The sequence below is a fragment of the Molothrus ater genome, chromosome 4, assembly GCF_012460135.2.
Source record: "Molothrus ater isolate BHLD 08-10-18 breed brown headed cowbird chromosome 4, BPBGC_Mater_1.1, whole genome shotgun sequence".
NCBI classification, from domain to species: Eukaryota; Metazoa; Chordata; class Aves; order Passeriformes; family Icteridae; genus Molothrus; species Molothrus ater.
In genome coordinates, this window is record NC_050481.2 from 45,103,836 (window position 1) to 45,131,234 (window position 27,399).

At 36.7% G+C, this 27,399-nt stretch overlaps 1 protein-coding gene across 8 annotated transcripts; it reads right to left on the minus strand.

Annotated features, from left to right (window-relative positions):
* Positions 1-1,939: 1,939 nt before the first annotated feature.
* Positions 1,940-27,273, minus strand: EXOC1 (exocyst complex component 1). Of its 8 annotated transcripts, XM_036381765.2 has the most exons (21): positions 26,993-27,273; positions 25,164-25,297; positions 24,197-24,327; positions 23,187-23,346; positions 22,293-22,313; positions 21,341-21,528; positions 20,457-20,684; positions 20,131-20,263; positions 19,848-19,957; positions 19,230-19,283; positions 15,112-15,261; positions 13,905-14,010; positions 10,965-11,009; positions 9,656-9,819; positions 7,843-7,953; positions 7,296-7,372; positions 6,581-6,809; positions 5,399-5,582; positions 4,028-4,227; positions 3,403-3,597; positions 1,940-2,608 (listed from the first exon to the last, which is right to left on the minus strand). In XM_036381765.2, the coding sequence occupies exons 2-21, from the start codon at positions 25,285-25,287 to the stop codon at positions 2,456-2,458; spliced, it is 2,763 nt and encodes a 920-aa protein (XP_036237658.1). In that variant the 5' UTR covers positions 25,288-25,297; positions 26,993-27,273; the 3' UTR covers positions 1,940-2,455. The 8 variants fall into 8 exon arrangements, with proteins under 8 accessions (XP_036237658.1, XP_036237659.1, XP_036237661.1 ...); XM_036381766.2 differs by lacking the exon at positions 22,293-22,313; XM_036381768.2 differs by lacking the exon at positions 19,230-19,283 and having other exon boundaries at positions 26,993-27,272.
* Positions 27,274-27,399: the final 126 nt, after the last annotated feature.

A 27,399-nucleotide genomic window follows, 5' to 3' on the forward strand; every position in this document is an offset into this window, starting at 1 on the left:
ACACAGCAAAATTGATGGTGAATACACCAGTTCAGAAGTGCTGCAGATGCAGTATTTGTGTTATCAATCAGAAAATGTAATAATAAAAAAGCAGAGCAAAGGTGGATCTTGGCCATGGAAGAAATAATGCAGTCATTGAGCCATGTGGACAACAAAACTACAGTTGAAGACAAAGAAATTGCTAACAGATGAACACAAAGAAATTACTATGGACAAATGCATATGCTATGAAACAATATTTTCAATTGAGTCTGTAACATTAACATCAAAGACAATCGTGAAATGCAGTTTTAGTCTCAGTTTTGGGAAATACCAAAATGCATTTTTCATTCAACAGAACTTACAGGTTAAAGGTTTTTTCCTTTTTGGTTCCTGTCCTGTTTGCCCAGGTAGCAAAGGCATTCAGTGGCCCTGCGATTTGACTGCTGCGGTGCTTCGGGGCTGTGCCCTAACAAGCAGCTGCTGCAGCATCATGCCCAAGATACACCCAAAGAGCCAGCACTTGCTTTAGGAAAGTCTGCTTCCAAGGGGATTTGCTGGGAACTCACTTCTGACTAAGACATTCATACAACACGCTTGCTGGGAAGTCTCAGCACTTTGCCAATGGAAAGACACCACTTGTTCCGGAGAAAGATTTTTTTTTCTAAAGTGTAATGGAATGCCCGAATGGTTAGGGTTGGAAGGCAGCTCTGGAGATCATGCGACCAGGCAGGGTCACCCGGAGCAGGTGACAGGAACGCGTCCAGGTGGGTTTAGAATGTCTCCAGAGAGGAAGACTCCACGTCCTCCCTGGGCAGGCTGTCACCACACCCTGCACGCTCCCACTACAGCACAAGAAAACTCTTTCGATTATGAGCCTGCCATCACCCGTCTGCCTAAACTGCAAGCTTTGCAGACCTTCCAGCAATCCCGATCCGTACCTACAGAGGGGCGGTCGGTCGCTTTGCCAACAGGTTTACGCCACTTTCCCCCCACACTCACCACTAAAAGCAGGCGCCGGCAAGCGGGGCCGCGGGGGAGCGGCCGCGGTGTCCCAGCGCCCGAAATCCTTTGAAAATGGCGCGCGGAGCAGCGGCCGCTTCCGGCCCGTCACCGCAGCAACGGCGGGACGCGCCCGCCCGGCCCGGCCCTTCCCGCCCCTTCCCGGCCCGGCAGCCCGCGCGCGGCGGGCGGAACGCTTCCTGCGGCCCCGCGTGTGCCCCCGGAGATCCGGGACAAGCAGCTTCGGTCGCGCCCTCAGCCGGGCGTCCGAGAGCCTGCGAGAAGGACGGAGAGGGATGGGTTCCATGGGCATGTAGTGACAGGAGAAGGGGCCAAGGGTTCCGAGTGAAAGGGAAGTAGGTTTAGATTGGCGAGGGGGAGGAAGCTCTTCACTGTAAGGGCGGTCAGACGCTGAACAGGTTGCCCAGAGAAGCTGTGGAATCCCCACTCCTGGAAGTGTTCAAGGCCAGGCCGGATGGGCTTTTGAGCAACCTGGTGTACAGGGAGGTGTCCCGGCCCAGGGAAGGCGGTTGGAACTAGAGGATCTTTAAGGTTCCTTCCAACACCTAGCAGGTTTGTTACAAAACTCAGAAGGAAAACCTCATATTCATACTGTTTGGATTTTTTTTTATTCTTGCATCTGCATCTCAAAAAACATTCTGCCTCTGCGTGTTTATTATACATGTTTCTACCTTGTGTACACCCCACCTCTATCCAAGTACCTGGCCATTTCACCAAGCTGTACAGAAAGCCTAGGGCCTGAATCCCTGGCAGCTGAAACTCCAGGAAGAGGAAGGATTTACATGAGGTTTAGAATACACTGATACTACATCATATTTACTAAAAGGAAGAACAACATGGGTGCAGAAAGGCAACAACTCTTAATAGCCAGCAGCAAAACAATGGTATTTTCAGGTATTTTCACCTTTTTGAAATAACTCTCCACAGAAATAAAGAATATGATGAACATAGTTTAATTAAGAATTAGAGCCATAGTCACATTACATTTCAGAACATGAATTCAATCTTCCCACTGCATAAAGTTCTACATCCATACTTCCTAGAACAAGGAAGGGAAAGTATCTCAGTCTTCAATACTTACATAATTTCTAAGATGAAAAATATTAGTGAAAACAGTAGTATTCTTTTGGCATACTATGAAGGTAGTGCTTACTGCTTTCGGCAAGAGAAGAATTATAAATAAAAATATTTTAATATTCGGGAAAGGGAAAAACTGTATCCAAAGTGTTTCACTGAATTAATGCTTTCAAACAGTACTTCAGCCCAATAGAAGCACAACAAATTCCCAAAGGTTTTATTTTGCCCTGAAAGGCATTTGAAGCAGGAGTGTTACTCAACATACATGGCAGTTAACTACACACACATGGAAATCCACCTTTTAAAAACCCAGTAACATTTATAGTGTTTGATTCCCTTATACACAGGCACACACTTCTGTTTCCCTTTCTAGAACTTAATGAGACTGTGCAATACTGGAGCAGTAGTCTAAAATGTCCTGTATAGTAAATTCCATAGTAATTCCTGATCCAGGGTAGCAGCGAGCTATCAGCCCTTCAAAGTGCTTGTACTGTCGTATGAATTCATCTTGCATGGAATGCCACACAACCTACCAAAGAAAGCAAACTTTAGGAAACATCAGCTGGCACAACACATTGCATAGGTTATCTAGAAAACACTGGCTCATTAATCAATCCTCACTTCAGATGTCATTTTACAGTTAAAGATTACTAATGAAGTTCAATAGCTTGAGTTACTGCATTAAAAAGAAGATTGATAGTTTTTACCCATTTAGATCTGTAATGTTGACATGACTTGTAATAAATGTGCAAAGCAGAAAATAGTAAAGAAGATGGGGACGTTTTCCTAATGGAGATATTGCTTTTGTCTTTCAGGAAAACACATTGAACCAGAAGAGTGCTATAATTGTGCCACGTTTCAGACTTTAAAAAGCTGTTTAAACAAGCTTAACTCAAGTCTACTTATTATTTACTCCAGCAAGAAAGTATACAGAGTGTAAGAAAAAGATTAGACATTAAACTTTCAGAAAATATATAACTGAAAGTATTCTGCTGTAGTGCACCAATTAAGATTCACACCAGGTTACCCATTCATTTAAATCTATTCTCTACTTCCAATGTATCTTGCACAACAGACATCACCCATTAATGGTCAGCTAGGGAATCATAAAGGAAGTTTCTCTCTGAAATTTCTTCCACTACTCTGGTCCAAATCAGTATTAAACAAATAGAAACAGATTAGGATTATAAAAAAACCCAAGAGCTGTACTCAAAATTTATGTTTTTAGAGTTATGCTGAACATTGCCACAGAATACAAATGCAAAAGCAGTAATAAAAAGCCTCTGTGCAATTATAGGATTTTCAAGACACAATTTAGTTTACCTGAAGTAAGTTTTCTTCTTCACAGAGATGTTTATCTACCTTCTTGTAGAGATTATCCAATCCCTTCTTCACTTCTTTACCGGGATATTCCTTTATAACTTTACGAAGCTCTTGTTTATTAAAAGCCAGCTGATAGCTTACTTCCTCTTCCCGTATACCCTGTGCCACACGAGCTTCAACACCTTCAAAAAAATGCTAACAACAAGTAATAGCATTAGTCACTATCACAAATCTGAGCTGTGTGGTTAAATCTTGATTCTTTTTCATGACTGTTGTGTTTTCCCAATTTTTGTTTTTTAATTGGCATGAAGTACTGCTCAGCCATAAACATTAAAACACAGCCCAACAATGCAGTCCAAGTACTAGCATAAAATTTTTCCCTCACTTTCTTCTTCCTCAGAACCATTTGCTTATGACATTGATGTTCAGTCAGTACTATTAATTGCCGTGAAAAATTTGGTTATTTTCATCCAAGACTGTTACCCTCATGAGTACTCTTGCCAGACATGCCAGTCCAAAGTAATAAGAGATTATGACAGATGCAGTGATAAAGAGATCAAATAGTGGAAATAATACATTCAAAAACTATCATGTGCCATTTAAATGAATACTCAAATATACTCACATTTAATTTCTCAAGAGGCTGTCCAAGTGAGTAGATTACATAAGACTGAAGATGATCAGTGTATTTCTGTTTGGCTTCTTTTTTCTCAGCCTCCAGACAAGAAATTTTCAAGCGAGAAAGTGTTGCAAAAATATGATGGAAGTTCTCCATCATGACGACATCCCTGGGTGTCTTCTGGCTTTCATTAGCTACTTTCTCAACTGAAAGAAATGAGAAGCAAAATACTTTGAATACCAAAAGGACAAACAAATTCAGAAAAACATAACCAATAACCATAATGCTATCAAAAAAGGAATTTTGAATTTCAGGTAACTGATTACCATTTGTATGAGTCAGAATTACCACTAAAGTGCTACCTAAGAGCCTTCAAAAGAAGCAACAGATACATTCAGGCTCTAAAATGATGAAACCTTTGTGGCAAAAAAGTCACTTATAAAAAGATACAAAATGATGATTATATATGATGTCATAACAGGTGTGAGAAACAAGTCGCATTCTGAGAAGGTTTACAAGCATGCTTTCAGTATCCCTAATAAATTGCACATGACAGAACTATTTAAGAGAAGTCACAGCAAAATCAATTCCCATCTTCACTAGGACAAAAAATTTCAATAAGGTAGTAGGGGTTTCTTAAATGTACTTCTTAATCTCAGTTTTTGCTTATTAGCTTTATGGTCAAAATTACCATCAATCCCTGAATGTAATAATAAAAATAGATAACCCTGCACACATAGCTCTTTTACTTCCCCCTTCTCCTGCCAAAAAAAAAGCCCAACCCCCAAAAAACAACAAGCAGGCAAAAAAAAAATTCTACTCATCCCTCCTTTACTGCACCTAAAAGCAGGCTGAAAGAGGATGGCTTCAACCAAGAGCAGTTAATTTTCCATTCCTATTCATCCATTAATCATTTTGCTGAGCCTATCAGGATGCCCATCATGAAAGTGATCCAGGACACCAGAGTATCAGTAATGAGCACAGATTCATTCCAGTCAAAACACTGAACTGCTAACTAGGAAAAATCTGCTACTGCCAATTTCTTTTCTTCCTATATGATTTTTTACAGGAGGAAACAAAAAGACAAGACACCACTTCAGACTGAGCATGCCAGGTTGCTGCAATCTCCCCTCCCTCTTCAGAGTCTTAACCACTTTCCTCTGTCACAACTCCAAGTTACTTTACAGCTATGTACAAAGGAAAGTATCAAAAAGTATATTACAATCAAAAGGATTACACTTGCTCACTTAAAATAACAAAGACAACCAAAAGTTCACCATAGTTTAAAAAAAAATCACCTGTTAATTGGGGCAAAATTATATATAAACAGGTGGAAACAGCTATTTTAGTAAACTATGACAGCCTCAGAAGACCTACCACTGTCAAAGACAGCTCTAATAAGTTTTATGTAGGCTTTATCTAGATCTCCTCGTCGTTCTGCATTTTTGAAAATTGATTCAGCAAGGGCTGCAAACTCTTCAAATTCAGCAACAAATGGAAGGATCCCAACTTTACTCTTCTTTGAGATTTTTACTTCATCCATCTGCTTCATCTGATTACTCTTTAATTCAAAACAAGAACAAGTGTTAGGCTCTAGGTCATCTAATAACTATTAAGAGAAATATGCAGATGTACTGAAAAAACTGACACATATAAAAGACAGAAATAAATTCCTTCAATTACATCTATTTAGTCTTTCACCCTTTTTACCATTAATTTTTTTAAAGTAAAATAATTGGAAAGAAAAAGTAAAGAAGCTATTTTATTCCCATTTATTTACTTAGTATTACGAAAACAAACACCCCATTAAAAAAAAAAAAAAAACAAATTTATGCACCAGAAGCAGTTAACAATTTTCACTTTATGATCTAACAAGGAATTTCACTTTTCTGATTCAGCCAAGCTAACAATTCCTTTTGCTGCATGAAGTCTCTTTAGTCTTCTTTTGAAGAAATTTTATTTCTAGTGTAATAAAAAAATCAGTTTCCAAATATTTTAAGTATTAAACTGATCAAGAATGGTCAGTTTTATGATGTTTGCCTAGAGTGAGATTATGACAATAAAACAAAGTTATACCAATGACTCTGTTTTCACATGTCATATTTAATATACTGGTCATACCTGCATTAGCAGAAGAAAGTTTCAGACAGTAGGGGCTGCTTCTGCTACTGCCAAAACACCTCATACCCTTTGTACATCCACAAGGTTTGGTTTTGGCAAGTAAAAAAGGCAGAGAGCTGTATTTTACTTAATGAATTTCAGTAATCTCAGAAGGAGTACAAGTTTAAACAAAGAATTAAGAATGTCAACTAGCTCAGAACCCCGAGCAAGTGGTCTTACTTGGTACAAAAAACTACTTATTGAGGAAAACTTGAATGGAGAAGAAAAAAGAAACATAACCACCATTTATTTGAAGGCTTGGCCAGTAGAAAAGCAATAAATTACGAATTTTCACTTCAAATTTAAAGAATTTAGGTATATAGAAATGTAAAATCAAACTGGGTAGGAGTGGGCTTCCTATATTACAGTTAGCTTAATCAGAATAACTAAAGAACTTACAATGCACTTATCAAAGTTCCTTTTGACAGTCACCAAAACATTTCCAAGTGTTGTGCTGAGAAAGGACGCAGGGTCCACATTTTGTGCTGTCCATACATGATGGCTCATCTTAACTAACATATAAAGGGAATTAAAGCTATCAATCTTGTCTCCCAGTGCTATAAGGTTATTCAGCTCAGGTTCAATACAACGAAATATTTTTGTCATCATTTGTCGGATCATGTCCTTCCTATTAAAAATGCATAAGAGGAAAGTATTACTCTGACAGTTTACTAGGCTATTTTACATGCTTTTTGATATATTTATTTGATATAGTACTCTCATTTGCATTCCACAAGTCTCATGACTTTCAGAAAGTCAGTACCACACAGTAAAAATCAACAGTCACAGGTATAAAATATTCCAAAAAGTATTTTCTTTGTGGAAGCTGCCACACACTCTCAGAACTTTGCTGAGCATATTTTTTATATTATAGTGCCAAATTTCAATTTGCAAGCTATTAAGAGAATTAAACAACTATATACATGGTCACCCATTCTATATACAAAAATTATTCTTTTTACTGACACACTCAGTGTCTAGGTAAAAATTTGAAGTTCACTATTCACTTTCACTGAAATGGAATAATTTCTGATTTTAGAGAAAAAGAGTTCTATATGCCAAATAAACTCAAACATAGGCTTAAGAATCAGTAATAAAAAATAGCAGCACATACTCAGATGATACTGTTTGTGGAACACCGGAAGTGTGCGAACGAGATAGAGCTATTCCATCCATTTCCTCCACTTCATTCTGTGAGAACAAGGAATGTATGTAAAGATAAGGTTTGTCTCCAATTCTTTATCAAAACAGATACTACATCTGACAAAACCAATTTAAGTAGCAGTTCCACACCCCCAGCACCCCCCTTGCCTCCAGAGGCAGAAACAGAACAGTTTGAAAGTTTCTGGTAATTTTCCAGTCACATTCCACCAAATTTACTATTATCCACAATTACTCCACACTGTCATCCTATATAGCATGATGGAGTGTTTCTTGTCATCTTATGAGGAAACAAAGCCATGACAAAGGAAGCATGTCAGTCCTTCTGTCATAAATTTTGTTTTGGTTAGCCAAAAAAAAGATCCTTCCAGTTCATGAAGAAAAACAAATTATTTATCACCTGGATCACATAATCAGTTCCAAAGTTCTCTTTTAAACATGTCTCCTTTGAGGCCTGGTCAATACTTTTTTACTACAGTGAGAGAGAATCTAAGTCTTACCATTGTTGTTCCAGAGGTGCTCTGATGTTGTTGCAGTTTGAAAAATTTACTAATGAAGTCCTGTTCCGCCAGACACAGAGGCTCTAGTTCACTTAACACTTGCTCAAAAATCTAAAGAAAGTTGAAATATTTTATCAACACACCAAATACTATGGAGAGTTAACAATACTAATTTTAATTGTTTGTTACATATACTTTTTATCTTCAGTGAGCTTTAGAAACTTTTGCTTAACAGAAATAGAAACAGCTTCTAAGTAGATGTCTAAAAATAATAGCTGCCTCTTCAACATAGTCCTTTCTTATCCATGTAATACTGTGAAGAAAAAAACAATTGATGTTTTTCCACAACTAGAAGCTTTCTAGTTGCAGCCTGAGGAAGCACTTTTGTGCTATAATGGAAACATTTTCATTTTAATAGCAAGTCTTGGGTTCTGCGACCATCTTTTCTGCCTGGGTTGCTGAGCAGAGGAAGACAAAATTAAAAGCTTCAGGAAAGTAAAACAGGTCAACTGTGTATGTTGAAGTTAACTGTTCTGTAGAAAAAGCAGAAAAAGTTTCTACATAGCTGCTAGAGAAGCAAATAAGTAGGTTTTGTACTGAAGTATGTAACACAATTTTTAGATTTAAACTAAAGTAAAAACACTATTTTGGCAATAAGGAATTACAATTATTTAATTTTATTAATAAAAAATAAGGAAATTCTAAGGCAGATGTTTAACATATTTCCCTTAGAATTTTCTCTGCAAGTATTTAAAAATTAAAGCATGCAATAATTTACATAAAGTAAACCAATCTAGCCACACAGGAAATCCACACTGATGAAAACTCCCATAGGGAAAATAATCCAACAACTCAGTGGGTCAGTTCAATAGATTATAACTCTCTATATTAAATCACATTCTCATATCCCCAATGGGTGTGAGGTACAAGTGAGAAATTGAAAATAATAGCACAATAATTGCATAAACCTGTTTTAAAAAGTTAGCCTTTTAATTCTAGACAAGTTTCTGCTACAAGTTTGCAATAACTTAACAGTTAATATTGTTTCAGGCATCTATTTCCTCCCAGGAAAAGACTAAGCAATGATTTGAAGAGGTCAGAAGAAAAACATTAATCTCCATCAAGTAATTCAATCGAGAACAACAAAATTATTTTTATCTCTGACTGATAACTGCTTGTTTTCCTTCCACAGCAGTGAGGAGTTAATTCTGCCAGAAATGGTAAGCACTGTCACTTTTAATGGTTCAGGAAAAGAAGTCAACAGATGCTGAGGACAGCAGGTTTTAAAACAGGATGAGGCCACTCCAATAATAACTTAGTGCTATTGGTTAAAGTTAAAACTGATGATAACTAATGTGAAACCAGTATAAGTAAAATTTTAGGGTCACACTCAAGTCCTGGCTAAAATTCTTATCTTCCTTATCTTTCACTTTTGCTTACATACTAGCAAAATGCCATAGAACACTGAATGAATTGAAAAAAATAAAACCAGTGGAGAATCCATCAGTTCCATTCCTATTTCCTTAAATACACATATTTGGCTTAAACTTAAAAGATAATTTTTTATGCTTGATATTCTTTAAAGACTCCACACAGCCCATAAAGGATTTAAATAGAATCTTATATTCTGAGATTAATACTGTGATCTACATATTTCTTAGGAACTGCCTTTATTAAATGTACGGCACATAAAACCTTTGATATTGGCATGTTTTAGTATTTAAAAAGTAGAGATTTTTGAGTTATAGAAGGATATGTAAGATACCTCTAATACAAAACTAAGCAAAAATCCTATGGGGTATTTTGGCTTTACCTTATCAAATTTTGTTCTGTCAGCCACATCCAGGTCAGAGGCAGACATGTTTCCCATGTCTAACAGTGAGGATGACTGAGATCTGCGGTTTCCTGAACTCTGAACAGAGAGTTTATTTAGACTAGAAGTAGACCCAGTTAATTTTCCAGAACTTCCATGAAGACCTGTGAAATAAAGACACTATGAAGAAGGAAAGTGAAGGCAGAATAAAATACTGAAGAATAGGTTTTGTTACAGAACATATGAGATCAAGAGTTGCTAGTAGTCCTATATTAAAATCAAACAACTTTTGTCTAAGCTATAAATGCTTTTGCTGTAAATGTACTCTTTCCTCATTATAAGGTAACTGAGATTCTGCAGCAATTTTCAAAATACAATATAACTATTTAAATTCTCATTGTAAAGCATGGCAAAAAGGTAAAAAAGGAACAAAACTCTAAAATACAGTAACACAAGGATTGAAGACTTGAAAGCTAAGACCAGCTATCACATTTGTGGATGTATTTTGGGCAAAGGCTGCCACAAGCAGAACTGAACCACAGGAAGGAAAAAAATTAAAATGTTTTATATACACACAGGCACTTTTTAATCTTGCACTTGATCTTTCTGCTGTTAACATCCTTTTAACTACAGTTTCATCCAGCTATTTTGCTGAATCTACAACCCTACAGTAACTCTGCTGCTAATACTCTCCCTCCCTTTGATCATAATTAAGATTCAGTCATTTCTTCATGATATTGCTGGGCCTTCTCCTAGGAGTATGTTTTTTCTTTTTTTATTTCCTTTCCTTTTCCCCTAATTTTTTAAGAAATGTTGGACTAGAACAGAGAAAGCTAATAACAAAAAAGACCAAAACATTATAATTATTTGGATTTCCCAGTAAACTTTTCACATCTAAGCCACATAGAAACTTAAAAGCAATCCTGCAAGCTTCACTTAACTGCTCTGTTGGTATCAAGTCTAGGGACACAAGACAAACTCTATAGATCTTAGCTAAATTGGCACTTCAATGAACTGGAGGAATGGAAAACTATGACAAGGTCTCAGGCACAAATACATTTTTACTATTAACTAGTAGCATGGGAAAACCAAAAGATATTGCCTTTATGTGGAAATCTTCTCAAATTCTATGTTTGGACTTAGAGCTGTGCTTCCTTTTTGGCTTGCCAGCCCAATGGTTCTGCTCACGTTTATTTCATTCTGAACAAAGTGCTTCAGTGTGAGGTAGATTCTTCCTGATGCAGCACTACATTGTAACATTGACACACATGCATTGACAACACCAACTAATGCAACTAGTTATACTCACTCTCAGTTTCCTGTTTGACAGCACTTTCTTTTCGAGGCAGTGTAGCTGGGATGGATTAGGTTGCAAGCATCAAAGACAAAGACAAGTTAAAATGCAGTTTGCACAAACCATGCACAAGATGCAAGTTAAGCTCTAACTGGAAAGAAACATGCAGAGAACTATAAGCAGCAAGTAACTACATTGCAAACACATTTAGTTGGAGAGGTACTATTCTAGAAATTCAGTATCTAAACTACATGGAAAATAGAATAAGTTTCTAGGTATTTTTTTTTATAGCTATAGGTATTTTTTCTTATAGGTATAGCTTGATTTTTCTTATATAGTATGTTCAAAGAACACTTTTGGTAACATGTATTTAAGTTCTCCCAAATTGAGAAGTCCATTAAATTATTTGTCAGACTCAGTTTCCATGATAAATCATATCAACAATAGACATGAAGAAATTAAAATGTACTTATGGAATTTTTTTACTGAGTCGGAGATATTGTCCACCTTTCGAATTTAAAACACACACAATTACTCAAAAATAATTAATATCAACAGTAAGACTGGCTAACCTTTCTTAGTTGTTGCAAATCACGATATTTACATAGAGATTACATATTTTGCATTCATGCTGCACAAAAACAGATGACTGCAAATTTGGAGAGGATATAAATAATAAACATATAGTTAAAAAATTTACAAAGAGGTTTTTATATTTTTCCTGGCTCTTTTCAAAATTGAAGTTTCCTCTAGTGGACTTCAATATGAAATTTAAAGTAAATGGGCATTTGTAGAAAATATAGAATCCCTAGAGTAAAAGGCATTTGCATACGTACACTAAAAGCAATATGAGGTTTTAAAGAGATCTTGATGAGGATGGATGCTACAAGCCTCCCAAAATGGAGCAGGCAAGCAGAACCTACTGTAATAGAATGAGTATATATTTCTAAATGCCACAAACATATCTTAAATACCAGATGTTCTCAAGTAGGCAACACTACTGATAATTGTAACACCAAATTCAAATTTAATTCCAGCCTGTTTTTTAGATCTTGGGGGTTTGGCCGATTTTGAATAAAAAAGGTTTAGGCATGATATATTTACCATATGCACCTATCATGCATTGGTCCCACTTCTTCATGGTCCTCAATTTCTAAACACATGGGACTTATGAATGTAAAGAACTACAAGATCAGGCCCTGGACAATCAGGGGAGCCTTAGTGGCTTTTAACGAGCTACATCATATAAACATATGACAATAGTAGCACTCTTTCCAACACTGACTTTATGGTATTTAAGTATCAAAGTCTTGGCTTCATCAGAAAAGAAAAAAAAAAAAAGAAAAAAAAGAGAAAAGACTACTTAAGACAAGAGTGAATGCTCATGACCCAGGCTGGTTTTTTGGCCATAAAAATGCAGACAAAGAACCTCGCGCTAGCACAGAATGCCAGAATTCTCCCAGCATCCCCTCTGCATTTGAGGCACTCAAATAGCAGTGCTATTCCCAAAGCACAAAAAAAAAGGCAAGAACACACACCAACACAACTTGGAAACAGGTCATCTTTAGTATTTGAGTACAACTGGAGCATTATGAACCTACACTACTCCTTAAACAAGTTTACTATTAAGAAGTGATATATTTTGAATGAATGTGCAATTAGTAATAGTACAATCACTACAATGAACACAGAAGCCTTTGAAATTACACACCCTTATGAGGCGTTGCAACACAAATAAATTTGCACAAATACATGACAGAAGTCTTCTCAAGGTGCAGCTTTTACTCTGCTGACTGGAAGGATCTCTTTCTCCAAAATGCCTGATTGCTCCATAACATTAACACAAATTAGGGAACTGCTACAAAAGCTGTCTCTCACAAGTACAAATCACAAAACAAGTGTCAAGACAAAGTGTTTAGAATGTTTCAGAAATCAATTTGTATTAGATTAACGGTATTTTTTGTCTTGCAGTAAGATTGCTTTTCAAGATTTAAGAATTCAAATGTTCTGACAATGACATCTTATTGCAGCTCTGCTTTCTATGTCCAACAGCTTGCCAAGACCTATCTTTGCAGTTTTCCATCTCTCAAACAAGCCTTACTACCTTCCTGCTTTCTTCCTTTCATTACATTTTTCTGGTTTCTACCATCAAACTTCAAAGCATAAATTCAGGACCCAAAAGAGACTGATAGAACTTACTACTTACAGCTGCACATAATTTTGGAATTCAGAATTTGCAAACTGGTAAATCGTGGTAAATATAAATATTTTCCAACAAGCTTTGAAACACTGCATCTCAAAATACAGAACTGACAATACATAAATACACCTATAGCACTGCTGATTTTTAAGTACCCAGTTGTCTTTTTTTTAAGCTTTACTTCCATATTCACACTAGACTAATCCAAGTAGAAATAATCTCTTAAATATAAATACCTACACATTAACAAATTATGATTTCTAGTCTCAGGCTATATAGGTAAAGCCCCCTGAAAAAAACCATTTAAATATTTAAGTTTTACTAGGCAGGATTAGCATTATAAAACTAGCTTCTTAAAAATCCACCCAAGATTTATTAAAAGTAGTAATAACAGCAGAAGGAACACAAAACAATGCTGCCCAAACTCCCTTTCATTACAAGAGTTGATTTTTCAAATTTGTTCAGGTAACAAAGTGAAATAATTCAAGTAATAAAAAGTGAGTGTAGATTTGAAAACAGAGAAATATTGTATTTTATACTTTTATTTTGACCAACTTCACAAGATTTCAGTTGTACAACTTTGGCCTTGTGGAAGTCAGAAGTTTTACCAGTCATATTTTTCATCCAACTTCTTCCATCTTGCCAAAAGTAAAGAATTTTACACCATTAAAAAATTAGCCCTAGGTGTCATAATGAGTCTTTTATATGCAAATAGTAAGAATTCAAAGCAAGATATGTGCCTTCTGGAAGCTTACCAAACTTTTTTCCTTCTCTGGTTGTGCCTGTCATCTTGATCTTGGCAACTTCAAAGAAATCTTTTATTTCCCTTTCATAAAGTCGTGACAAATAATCCATATAATTCTTGAAAGAAAAATGTAAATTCAGTTAACTGGTATTCATACTGATTTTCTTCTATTATGGGTAAATAACTCTTAGAACCTGTGCATTTTCAAGTCCTACTAAATAACAAACTGGTTTGGACTACATAACTATATATATTAATGCAGCATGCACAAAAATATATTTGTGATATTTGAACAGCTTATATTCATTTTCATAGTGAGTTCACTGAGCATTAATCAGAAACTTCTACTTTTCCTTCACAAGTAAAAATATGCAATGCAGTACATACAGATAGGATTACTGGTGGTAGAGTCTCACAGAATTCATTTCAAGGGTAGAAGACAGAGAATTCAGCACCATTCTCCCTCTTCTATCAGACTCTTACTGTTCCCCCAAAAGCACACATAAATATGTAATTCTCTTATTTTTCAATTAGAAGATCACAAAGATGCCAACCATTCACCACCTGCTTTACACTGAAGGCAAATGAATAACTATTCGAAAGCTATTGTCAAAGTCTAATTTAAATCTTCCATTTAAGAATGACAGAATTTTAATTTAAAATACTTGTTTTGTAAGCACTAACTTTTCCTTGACTTCTACCCGAACATTTTCTATACTTCTGTAGCAATTTTTTTACTCCATGCTAGTTTTAAACAAGGTAGTTAAAAGTTACATGCATACAAGGGAAAATCATTTCTATTTAATCTACTGTACAAGAGACCTCTAAAGTTTTTGACACTTCCAAGTGAAATGAAGGTCTGTTGAAATAGAGATGTTACACAGGCAATAAGCACACCAATTTGAAATTAGCTTAATAATTTTTTCTTACTAGGCTGTTTAATGGCAAACTTGTTTACATAAATATTAAGATAAATATCTTGTGATACCTCAGCATAGACTGAGGGAAAAAAACAATAAACAGATCAGGAGACCACAAATACTAAAAAATGAAGTTTCCTATTCTAAAAAGGAATAAAAAAAGAGGAGCAGTGAGTTATACTTAATATATAGCAATATTAAAATGACATGTACATCCACAGAGGCAATTCTTTTGACTCTTTCTCAAGCCCAGTCTATTATGTACATTCTCTAGAATCATTTGATCACTTCACATACCTTTGTTAACCCTTCATATTTTCCATAATCTGTGTTCTTGAGCCACTCCATCAGTTTAGCATATCGAAGTAAATCTCTGTGAAATGGATGATGATTGGGTAATGTCAATTCAGCAGAGTGCTGGGCAAGAGTGGAGCTCTGATCGTGACCCTTGATAAGAAAAAGTATTAAAGTAAATCTGGAAGCACTACACAGATGCATTAGAAGTTTCCTGAAAAATGTAATATGAAGCATCTCATTCAGACAAACAGAAAGGCCTCAAAATACCTTGCACAGAAGCAAGGTCCAGAGATGCAGGCTGAAAAAGACACCTAACCTAATACAGACACCGAATTATTACAGCCAAGGCAGGCAGTGCATCTTAATAAGCTTGTTCATTTTAAGGCTTTCTGCCTTCTGGGTGAGTCACTTTGGCACTTTTTGTAAAAGAATGCAATGTACACCTGAATGAAAATTTAATGACAATTTGATCCTGAAAATTTTTAAGAGATTATCACATTATTCCTCTAAAAAAAAAAGAAAATAGCTGCTTCTGTTTAAAGATGTTTTTCAACATACTTTAGTCCACTTTGGCCAAGCCTTCCTTGATCAGTGCACACACATTCCCTCTCCGTCCACACAAACAGACACACACAACATGCCATCAGTGAATGTTTACAGCCAGTAGCATAAACCAATCCATTTAACACAAGCCACTAATTTCATGCTCCTCCTTTACACAAAGATCCCATCATATTGCTAGAACAACACGTGATTTAGCTTTTAAAGCTTTCACTTGCTTGAACAAGCTTCCTGAGTAATTCAGGAAGAGCAAACAAGGTAACACCTCTGCACAGCCACACAGCAGAACACACAGCCACTATCCCTGGGTTAAAAGAATGGAGGATAATTTATTTAAATCATTTCCAAATGGCTTTAATATCTTCTGTAAAGTCTTTTTTTACTAGGCTTGCTGTAAATACAGCAACACAACTTATAGTCTGTGCCATGGAAGCATGCAAAGATTGTACCAATTGGTCTCCAATTCCTGCATCACATGCAGGTGCTTTATAGAGGTCAGTCAATGTCCATCCCTGAGAGAGGAAGCATTCCTGACAGTTCCATCTTGGACACGACAAGTCAGGAATAAGAATAAGCTACACCATTTAAAAACTGCCTTTGCCTGTTTCTAAGTTGGAACAGAAGCCACTTTGGATAAAAACTAAAGCAACTTTGTCTTACCCTTTTTCTGTTGTACTGGATACTAATCAGTTCAAGCCTTTTGTTAGAAAAAGCTCTTCCACAATACATTCACAGACTTGTTTAAAAAAAAAATCTAAGATTTAATTTGTAAAATACCAACTTTTACTAAGTAATGCAACATGAACACTGGCAGCTTCTGGATAAAAATGAACTACTACATAACAATCATAGAATGGTTTGAGTTGGAAGGGATCTTAAAGACCATCTAACTCCAGCTCCCTTGACATGGGCAGGGACACCTTCACCAGACCAGGCTGCCCAAAGCCCTATCCTTGAACAACTGGACTTGAACACTTCCAGTGATGGGGCATCCTCAAGCTCTTTTCGACCTGTCTCAGTACATTTTTGTATCCAACATGAGCGTGAACTTACTCTGAGCCCTGCTCTACTAACTACATAAACTGACATACAAATAGACCCAAAGAAACAAGTCCTGGCCAACTTCATTAATTTATGCTCCAGAAAATGGGGAAGGATAACACTATAAATCTTTCTTATAAAAACAATCCTGTAGTCTGACTTCAACAAAAAGCTAGTGTAATTATTGGAACATATAATTTGGAATTGGAATCCAGCCAACATTAGCAACACAGCTGCTCTTATGATTGCTGAGGTCATACTCAATATTGTGGGCATACTTTTGGGGATACATATAGGAAAACTTCTCAACAAATCTTTGATATGCTTCTGTGAAAAAAAAAAAGATTAGAGAAACTCCCTCTAACCCCTCATTTGTCACATTCCTACACCATGTGTTTTTAATGCTCATTACAGTTTAACATAATTTACCTGGTGGCTGTCACAGCTTTCATCAACTACATCAGTGCAAATGCTCATTCATATTACTGCTAGGAAATACTGAGCTATCCAAATTTTTATTTCTTCTTTCATGTAACCATTTTATTCATGTCCCTTTATTACACACAACTTCTCTGGTTAGTAGTTGCATTCTTCATAAAGGTAGATGACAAATTCCCTGACAAGGTAAATTTCTCTCTCCAGGCCAACTTTTCCACAGGACTAATCATTCTAGTTACAGTAAAGCATGTTCTGTTCAAGACTGCTCTAAACCATTACAGAGCTTCTAGAGGTACCTTTCCCATCTCATTTAGGGGCTTTCTGTTATTACACATAAATTTATACCGTTACCAAATGACACCGTGAATTTGTCATTCAACTATTTCATCATTTCAAAGCTTCAACCTGCTTCATATTTCAAAGGCAGAAAGCCTGGAGTTGCCTTTAAATTGAATGCTGAAGCTGGTTGTTAAAAAATCTTTAAAGTAATAGGTTAATTAATTATTAGTATTACACAAAAAAGACAACTACATTAACTGTTAGTAATCAGTTTTTAACACTGCAGCAAATGGCTATCTGAAGTTGCATTTCTGTTTAAAATTTTTAATATTTATCCTCTTTTTAATGTAAAGGAGGTGAAGCACTTCAGTATCTTACAACCATAGTTTAAATCAAGCATTGATTATTTTGCTTTTCAAAAAATAAAGAGCAATTTCACACTTTCAGGGAAATATATTTAGGCTCAAATGCCAATGTAACTATGTTTTACAACTAATGACTTCCAAATCAGAATGTCTAGCTTATATTAACAGCTTCCTAGACATTATAATGTTTTCATTTGTGTTTTTAATTTAGGATTCTTTATCTTAGTTTTTTTCGAAAATGCTTTAAAATACTTTTTTAAGAAACATTCTAAACAACTAATGCAACTCTTCAGATGTTAAAGGCAACAAAGTATTGGAGTTGAGGTTTTCAACAACATCAGACTAAGAAATTGCTATATTCCTCAAACTAACAAAACAAGCTCATTTTAATAAGATTACAAAAGGATCTGATATACCTCCACAACTCCTCACAGCTAACAGCAAGCCAAAGCTTTTCAGAGGGCAAGTTTGTATGAAAAACAATGTGAGGCCACTAACAGTATCAGAATTTTAAAAAAGTAAAACGCCAATCGGTAATAACATTCTCAACAGCACTGAAAAGTGTCTTAAGAATAATAACTTCATCTAATACACATAATATTACACGGTAATAATAATCTCTCACCATTTTTTAAAAAGTAAAATCCTCAGAAGAGAACATCAGAAAGACATTCTATTTAACAGCCACTTCCATACACAAGTCCAATATTCAAACTCTGTGGATGCATTTACACAACATGGTTTCTACTTGCTCATTTGAGATCTGGGACACATAGTCTGTACCCAGATTTTCAAAATATGGAAAACGACAGAGGAAAAATACCTTCTTAAGAGCAGAAGCTAAAGGCAAAAAAAATTATTATACTGTAGAATTCTTCTGCAAAATGAAGAAAACTATTATGCCTGGAATTCTTCTGCAAAGTGAAGAAAAGTAGGAAGCAGTTATCCTTGCCATAAAAAGCCAGGCTCTAAATGCAATTCTCCATACAATTATCCAGTGTTACTCTATTCCACTTTCTGCACACACTGTAATAGAAAAAATTTAGAACTGTAAAACTTTTATTGAGCTAATATGTATAAAACCAGAATTACTATTTCTTATTTACAAATACTGCAATTTCACACATTTGCAATACCTGTACTGTTGTACGTTTATTACTATTTCCTGAAAATATTTTTGTTCCATGCATGTCAATCTGTCTCTCAGCAACTTTTGGGAATGAGATCAGAGGAATGTTAGCTCATAAACAGATGAACAAAGCTTAAGGGCTGACAAAAATAATAGAAGTGAAAAGGGATGTAAGTCTGATGCCCTGTAATCAGACAGGACAAATTTCCTTTTGCAGAGTCAAAAATGCAGCTGCTAGTTAGATAATTTCAAGCTCAGGAAAAAAAACTGGTTAGAAAATTTTGTATCAAACTCAATGTACTCACTGGAACTGAATGATAGGAGAACCTGTTATAGAGCTGAAGGAGGGTCTGAGTAAACTGATTGAAGATAAAAAACACATACATTAAAAAGCTGAGGCTAAAAAAACCACCCAGACTTTAGGAAACAAGTGTCAGGACAATGTTTTATGAATAATTCAAGTTAAGAAACAAAACCAAGGTTCAGACATTTTATTTTGTATGTTTGGTTTTGGTTTGGGGCTTTTTCCATGGTCTTTGAAGTTCAGACGGGAAGACCTTCTATATTTTCAGCAACTAACATCCTTAAAAAGGTCACTGCTTTTTCTCTTCAATTATCAAGCTCTACAATTAAAATAAATCCTTATATATCACATAATGCATTTAATTCTGATAGCAAGCTGTAGTGGTTTTGGTTTGTCAATTTGAGATTTTGGGGGGTTTTTAAAAAGAAACGTTTGGGGTTTTTTGTTAATGTAAGTGATTCCTGCAGGCAGTTAATGTTTGGTATGCTCAGCTGTGCCTGAAGACCTTCTAGCATTTCCTGATTACAGCACAGAATATGTCCAATTTTAGATAGATTGCTTTCCTTCTCCAGAAAAGTTTGTGATCAAAAATTGCATATTCAATAGTAAGAAATAATACCTGCTGAACAAATACGCTGTTCAAATGACTGGCAAGTCTCCGTGCAAACTGCTCCCGCAGGTCACTAAACCGCTGCTGCTGCTGCTTCACTGCATGAAGCATGTCATGTCCTACAAACAAAAAGGACTTTAGAGTGTACAAAATACAGAGTAATATATTGAAAAAGGGAACCAAGAGGACCAGAGGTCACAATTCCTTCAATCAACAGAACAAAATCTGAGACTAGTTGGCAAGGCACTAGTATAATAAATTTTGTTAGACAGTAGTCTGACAAAAACGTTACCTGGACGAAGAGCTACATTCATACACTGCAGAAGGGCATCTGCTGCATTAGTGCAGGCCTCAATGCCTCGAGAAGATGTCAGATCTCCCTCCTGAAGGGCCTTTATATGGCCCTTAGCCAGATCCATGTGATTCTACAAAATAATGGATAGTATTGTCCATAAGCTGAAAGCAAATTAGTTTGCTATGCTAGTGAACCAAGAAGGATAAATACAATTTTGTCATTATAACTTACTGAAAATAGTGCAACAATTAAAGAGGGTAACAACCTAAAAGAATTTTATACCTGACATGAGCAACCATAGTAAACGTAACAAAAATGCTTACCACTAGGAACTCTATCTCTGACAGTAGTTTAACATTATTTGTGTTGCTGAGATGAATTAGGTGGTTGCTTTCTGAAATTTGATCCATTTGCTCCTTTACACTCTGAAGCATTTCTTCATAACTGCTCAGCTTTAGCTCAATTTGGTCAACTTCCTTTAGAGCTTCATCCAACAACTTCATCAAGATATTCACCTGTTTCTCTGAGGCCATAATAGACTGAATATTTGCCTGTAAAGGAAATAAAGTCACATTTTAGAAGACATTTCATATCTCAAAAGCATTCTGATATCTCCTTCTCCCTCTATTACTGTCAAATAGTTTCCAAAACTCTGGATGAAATCAACAAAAGAAAATAATATAAGCCATAGTGTTACTGAACACACAAATTTGTCAATCTATGACACATTCAGTAAGATATAAAGCCAAAACTTTGCTCAAGTTCTTGGAGCTGAAGTATTGGTCTGCAGGAAAACAAAAAGCCAAAGAGTAATCTCTACTATACCAGAATATTTTTAGTTCCAAAAAACACAAGCATAGGTGATAGGGTCAGATTTTCTGTTGCAATATCAGCAATGTATGCTATGACAGCAGCCATTTTCAAAATATACAAGAAATACACAACTTGACAGTTTGAGGAGGTTGTTGATGATTCCCTCAAGTCTGTACCCCCTGCATCTCCTAAGATTTCCAAGTGACCTCTAGGATGCTGGCTTGTCTAAAAACCATCTACATTTCAGTATGTGACAGGTCATGCTAACTACCTTTTCAGAGAATGCCCTTTGGTCAGTATCAAAGAGAACAGTTCAACATGCTGGCACACGATACATCAGAAGGAATGCTTACCCCATCCAGCATCAACACTGTACATCAGAAGCAATGCTTACCCCATCCAGCACCTGCAGCTCTCTTGACAACTTCTCTGCAAAGGCTTCAGCATTAGCAATAGCGTATTCACACCCTTCCATCATTATTTCAATATCCTGTTCCTCTCTTGCATTTAACTCCTGGTATTCATCCACAGCTTCTTCGTCACCTCCTGCTACACTTTGATTCTCTCCACTTGGAACAGATTCTTAGGCAGAGAAGGAAAATAAAACACGTTATCAAGTCCAGAAAGTCACAAGCATTTTAAGAGTACTAAAGTATGTTTAAACTACCTGTAAGTAAATCAATCCATTAAACAACTCTCCAAAAAGCACCTGCTGCCTATGAACACATTTTTTCAAGTCTCAGTCTTCCACACGCTTCATTACAATTTCCAGGACTGATTCCCAACAGTGATGTTTTCCAAATTATGTAACATAAGCAAAATACAAATATTCACCTTCTTTTATTCCAAGGAAAAACCTAGTCTCAGTTTATTTACCTCTTACACTAGTAATCAGCATTAGAATATATTACAGTATGACACTCAATTTGTTAGTGGAAAATCAGTACAAATTAGATTCTCTCTTTTGGTTGACAGAGCATAAAGGAAACATACCAAAGTTGATTAATACATATACTACTGATTAAATAAAAGTTATCTTGACACTCGAGATGAGTTTCACAACAGGAATATCAGTACTGAGATAAGTGAAAATCAAATAAACAATGGTTTCCTTAACTACAATTCTCACAACAGTGTTTAACGAATTTAACAAGCCACTCAAAGGCTGGCAAATGAATATTAACACAGTCCAACCAGAAAGTATTTGAGACATTTGAAACATCTCTCTTATCTCTAGCAACTTAATAAGCTAACCAAAGCACTAAAAAACCAACCAACCAAACAAAAAGCATATTATTTAATGAAATTGCTTACAAGGCAAAAAAAAGGAAAAAGGTGTTACGCACCTTCTGCAACTTTAGGAAGTTCTGAAGAATTAAAAGGTATGGAAAAGCAGAGGAAAGGAAGCAGAGAATGTTAGCTAGACAAAGCACGAACAGTGTGTATACATTTAAGTGGCAGTAAGTTTGAATGTTTTATTATTGCACAAACTTGAACTGTTAGATGTTTAAAACAAATTCTGGTCAACACCAAAACACAGAAATGCTATCCTTCCTGTTTCACATTTCCAATTCAAGTTTTTCTGCACACACCAGTCTAGTATTTAATACCAGTAGTTTCACCACTTCTGACAGACTCTATATGATATACTCCTACTTGCTAAGTTTTACTATAAAATGTTAACTATTTAAAGATAATGTGACCATAAAGTATTTACTACAGGATAATCAAACAAGATACAAAGCCATCCAAAGCCACCAGTCACATAAATTGTAATAGAGTCTAGCAGAATTTAGCACATGCCTCACAGTCAATGAACTAGAACTCTCATATAAAACCCCCTTACCTTTTAGAATGCTACAAACTCTCGCTTTTTAAAGCATTTTTCTAATTCAGGGGAAATGCAAATGAGAACAAAAGCAGATTTGTTACACATTTAGACCTACCAGTTCTTGGAGGTAGATTTTTGTTCAAGAAACAGAATGTCTTAGAAATACAGAAAGCTTATCAATATTTAGAACATCATTAATGAAGTATTTTGTCTCTGTTCTCAGTTTTCTAAGAAAAAATCTGCTATATAGTCATCTCACTTATCTGAAGACTTAGAAAATATAAAGTTGAAAAGAAGTAAGAATAAGAAAACAAGAAAACACATCAGAATTAAGAGTATTTTTTAGTGTATCTGTTTTAAATCAGTAATTACTAAACTTTATATTTCAAATACAATTGTAGAAATTTACCTTCCAGCAGCTGTGAACTAACATTAATAAAGTCAATTTTCTTTCTAAGGTATCTCTGATTGAGTTTCCAGATACATGAAATGAAGGTGTTCTTTTCCACTGTGCTGCTTGCAACCCATTTGTACACTTTGTCAAAATGCAAATCAAATTCAGGACTCTCCTGCAAAAGATGAAATATGTTACATGCTCCACAGTCAAATGATTCTCTAAGTAGCAGAGACTGTCCACACATTTAATAATGGAGATGACAGGATAAAAATTAAATTACACACATGTCAACCTGAAGCTCATACAGCAACTTTAGGGCCCTCATGGACCTTAATAAAGGTGCTAAAATAGTGATAGTGAAGAACCAGAATCCACGCTATGACAGTAGTATTTTGTCAAGGCAAGTAAGACAAAAATAACACAATACACAGATGTGTAAGATTTTTCATGAAGTTTATGACAACAAATTAATTTAGGAGGGCAAAAATAGGTTGCTCCTGTTCTGTGGAAAAGTCCACCATACCCAGACTGTATGCTTCCAGCTCACCCTCAAGCTTATATACTGCTTATTAAGAACGTTGTAAATGTCCCAGCAAAAAAACATTACATGTAGCAGAACATTTTGGATATTTTAACAATTTATTACTGTAATTAGTAGAACAGTCATAAATTCTCTTACTGGAAATTAAGCTTGGGTGAAAAAATTTACATAAGACTTAAAAAGTACTACTGGTCCTTAGCAGATGCTCTCTACAGTCACTGAGAGATCACTACAAATAACAGGGCACATATTGAGACTACTGCTATTCAAGCATATCTAGACTACTGTTACTCAATTAACCAGGGTCATATTCTTGCAAAGGCTGAAAGAAAATGCAGGCACAGACAGCACAGGAATGTATCACCTTAATTAGCCTGTTATCAATCTAATTTTGAAAGCAGCCAGTAACAAGGAAGTTAAGTCTGACTTGGAATGAAGAGGATGTTGTGAGCAGAGGACTAAACAAAAAAGTGACACATACTTTAGCAGCATCTTTGGCATCAACAACAGCAAGGTCCCGAAGTGCCCACGCAGTCTGCCTTTTGTAAAAATCTCCCTTGTCCGATTTTTTCACTTTGACCACGTTTACTTGCACTGGTCGTTCTGTTGTCACTATTAAGTGAAGCAAGAGAGTCACTTCAAAACACACATCATTTCAAAACACACATACTGCTTTCACATTTGTTTCTGCTGTACTTCCACTTCTCAAATAAATTATCTGTGGGGGAGATTTCATAGTATTTAGCTGATGAAAAGAAACATTTTGAAACGTTTTCATCCACAATAACCACAGCTCAGTTTAAGCTGATATCTCTATACAGCTCATGAGGTTATGACCCCAAGTTTCAGCTATTTCTTTGATAGAGCAGATTTGGGACCATGATCATGTAACTGACAAAGCACAAACATAAATGGAGAGTACAGTCAGAATAAAAACACTTTCAGACATTTTTCAGTCAAAAAAATATTCTAGCAAGCTAATTTATTGACAGATCAACCCAAAGCACCTTATTTTTTAAGAGATATAATGTAATAATAGGCACTTAAAGGAACATTAGAACTCAATTCAGTTGCTGTGCCCTTCCTTGGACTCTAACAAATATTCTTTAAAGCATTTTATTTAGGCTTATCAGCTTAGATGATTACTAAACCCTGTTTTAAGTACTACATAAAGCCTGCTTCAAAAGCCCACCAGTGCCAAAAGAATAACTTTTGATTCCTTCCTTTCAAATTACAATGAGATCTGTGAATCAAAGTAGTGGGCTTTGCTTCTTTTTTTAGTAGAAGCAATAATGAAAGTACAAGCTGAAACTAATTTTCTCCATTAGGAATGGAAAGCACCTGCTTTACACAAGTCAAGAATAAGGATTGTACATTAAGAGAAAACAAATGCAACCAAGAAAAAACAAAGGTGAAGACAACAAATACAGTGTGGTATTCCTATGTACCTGTGGCACACAAAAAGCAGTTCCTCTTCTTTTTGCCTGCTTTGCACACATTCACAATGCTCAATAAACGTTCATCATTGGGAGTGAAAATATCCCTCTGCAAAGCATGCTTGATTGCAGTCATTTTCTCTCAGCTGAAAGATTTTAGGAGGTAAAAATAAACTCAAGCACATTTAACAGACACACATAAAAAAAGAAGCAGTCATGTACTTACAGTAACTACAGGATTTTAAAATTCAATTTTACAGATAACTTAATGACTTGTAATCTAGACAGGTATGACTTGGGTAGAAGACCAGACCACTTTAGGAAAAAATATTTTAAAAAAGCTTACTCACTTATTTCAATTAGAAAACTGTAATTTATTAATACCTGGATGATCCTTCAGCTTAAATTAATGGAGTACAAAAAGCTTCTTTGTAGTAGAGGGAAATACCGGGCATTAACATAAAAAAGCGTAAACTGAAACCAAGCAAAAAAGACCATCTAATGCTCAAGCTTGTAGAACTCAATCACATATGCACAAAAAATAACAAACAAAACAAACAAAAAACCCCACCAAGCTCCAGAAAACTAAGGAATCAGCAATATTCACTTGATTCCAAACAATTTCTCACACTACATAGAGATTTTCTCTAGATTGAATAGAGAAACGCATTAGACATCACATTCCAGCGTTTTCATTTAAACACAGAAGTTTCAATATTATCTGTGCCTTAAAATTCTACAGTTCATTAAAAGCATGATTAGTATACACAACATGCTACACTGCTTGATGCTGAGACAATATATGGAGTTGAATTTCAGGCTGGCTTGCTCTCTTGAAGATGCCTGAGCTGCTTTCTCTGATAAACTCACAGAAAAGACAAAGTCTTGGGCACTATAGTAATTTTGAAGATTATTAACTCAAGAACTTTGTGAAAAGAAGGGCCATCATGCCAAAGTGGAAACAGTACTGTCAACAGAGCTCAGGGTGTGCTGTTGATACAACACCCTATGGCAATGTACCACTCCATAGCTGCTACTAACTTTCCTTCTCTTCATTAAATGCTGGGCCCACCTTTTGTTTCCCAAATTGTAGCAGGTCACCATTCCTGTTACTCTTCAACAGAGGCATAAGATGAACATACAAAATTCTGATAACATGCTGCATTTCAGATTCAGATGCCTCTTTCCTTCCTTATTTAGAATTTTATTTTCTGCTCTAAGTCACAATCAAACTGCAACTACTAACTCTCCCATGTCAGTGCTAACACAAGTTGTCCAGCTTAGGCAGAATACACCTTTCCCATACAGCACAGCATGATAAATCCAAGATCCAAGGCTGGCTCTCACATACAGTTCAACTTCATTCCCATTAGTCACAGTCACCAAAACCTTCACACTGTGCCCGGATTAAGCACAAAATTCGGCTTTTCAAACTTGAATCCTGCTGTCTCAAAGGAACATAGAATTTAGCCTAAGGAGCTAGAAATAAAGCTGCTTCCTCATAAAAAAAAAGCTTCAAGAAAGCAGAGACCACACCAGACTCAGATAAATCCCTTTAGACACTGCTGCGTTTTTCCCTGTAATGTTCCAGACAAAGACTACGTGAAATCTGTCAGAGATACCGCATCCCAGCCGCGGCCTGTCCAGGAACACACGCCAGCCGGGCCCGGAGTGCGCTACGGCTGCCAGCCCTGCCCGGCCTCCGCCAGGCTGCAAACAGGAACAGCCGCCGCTCCCGCATCCCACCGCTCACTACACACCACAAGGGCGCAGCCCAACCACAGCACCGCCGGAAACCAATCACACGATAACAATTTAACAGAAACACTCAGAAGAGCTACCTAGAGCAGCGGCGGCCTCCCGAGGGCCCGTCTGACACCGCTTCACCGCCTCCCGCCTGCGAGTCCCGCACAAGCGGCCCCCGACCCGCCCCGAACCCGGCGGCACCGCCACGGCCGAGCCGGCCCGCGGAGCACCGCGCCAGCCCCCACGCCTGAACGGGGGAAGGGGCGGAGGGCGCCGGAGCTGCCTCGCTCTCACCGCGGCGCCGGGACACGGCCGGGAAGCGCCGGGCAGGGAAGCGCCGGACAGGGCAGCGCCGGGACAGGGAAGCGCCGAGCAGGGCAGCGCCGGGACAGGGCAGGAAAACGCCGGGCAGGGACGCGGCTCCTCCCGCCGCGGCTTCCGCCCACGTGACGGCGGCGCGCGGCTCGGGCCGGGCCGCCCGGCAGCGCCCCCTGGCGGGGAG

Coding starts and splice junctions, on each gene's coding strand:
- EXOC1 (XM_036381765.2), bottom strand. CDS start 25,287: ATGACTGCAATCAAGCATGCTTTGCAGAGGGATATTTTCACTCCCAAT. Junction 6,810..7,295: donor CCACAAACAGTATCATCTGA/GTATGTGCTGCT, acceptor CATTTTTAATAG/GAAGGACATGATCCGACAAA. Junction 4,228..5,398: donor TAGAGCTGTCTTTGACAGTG/GTAGGTCTTCTG, acceptor CATTTCTTTCAG/TTGAGAAAGTAGCTAATGAA.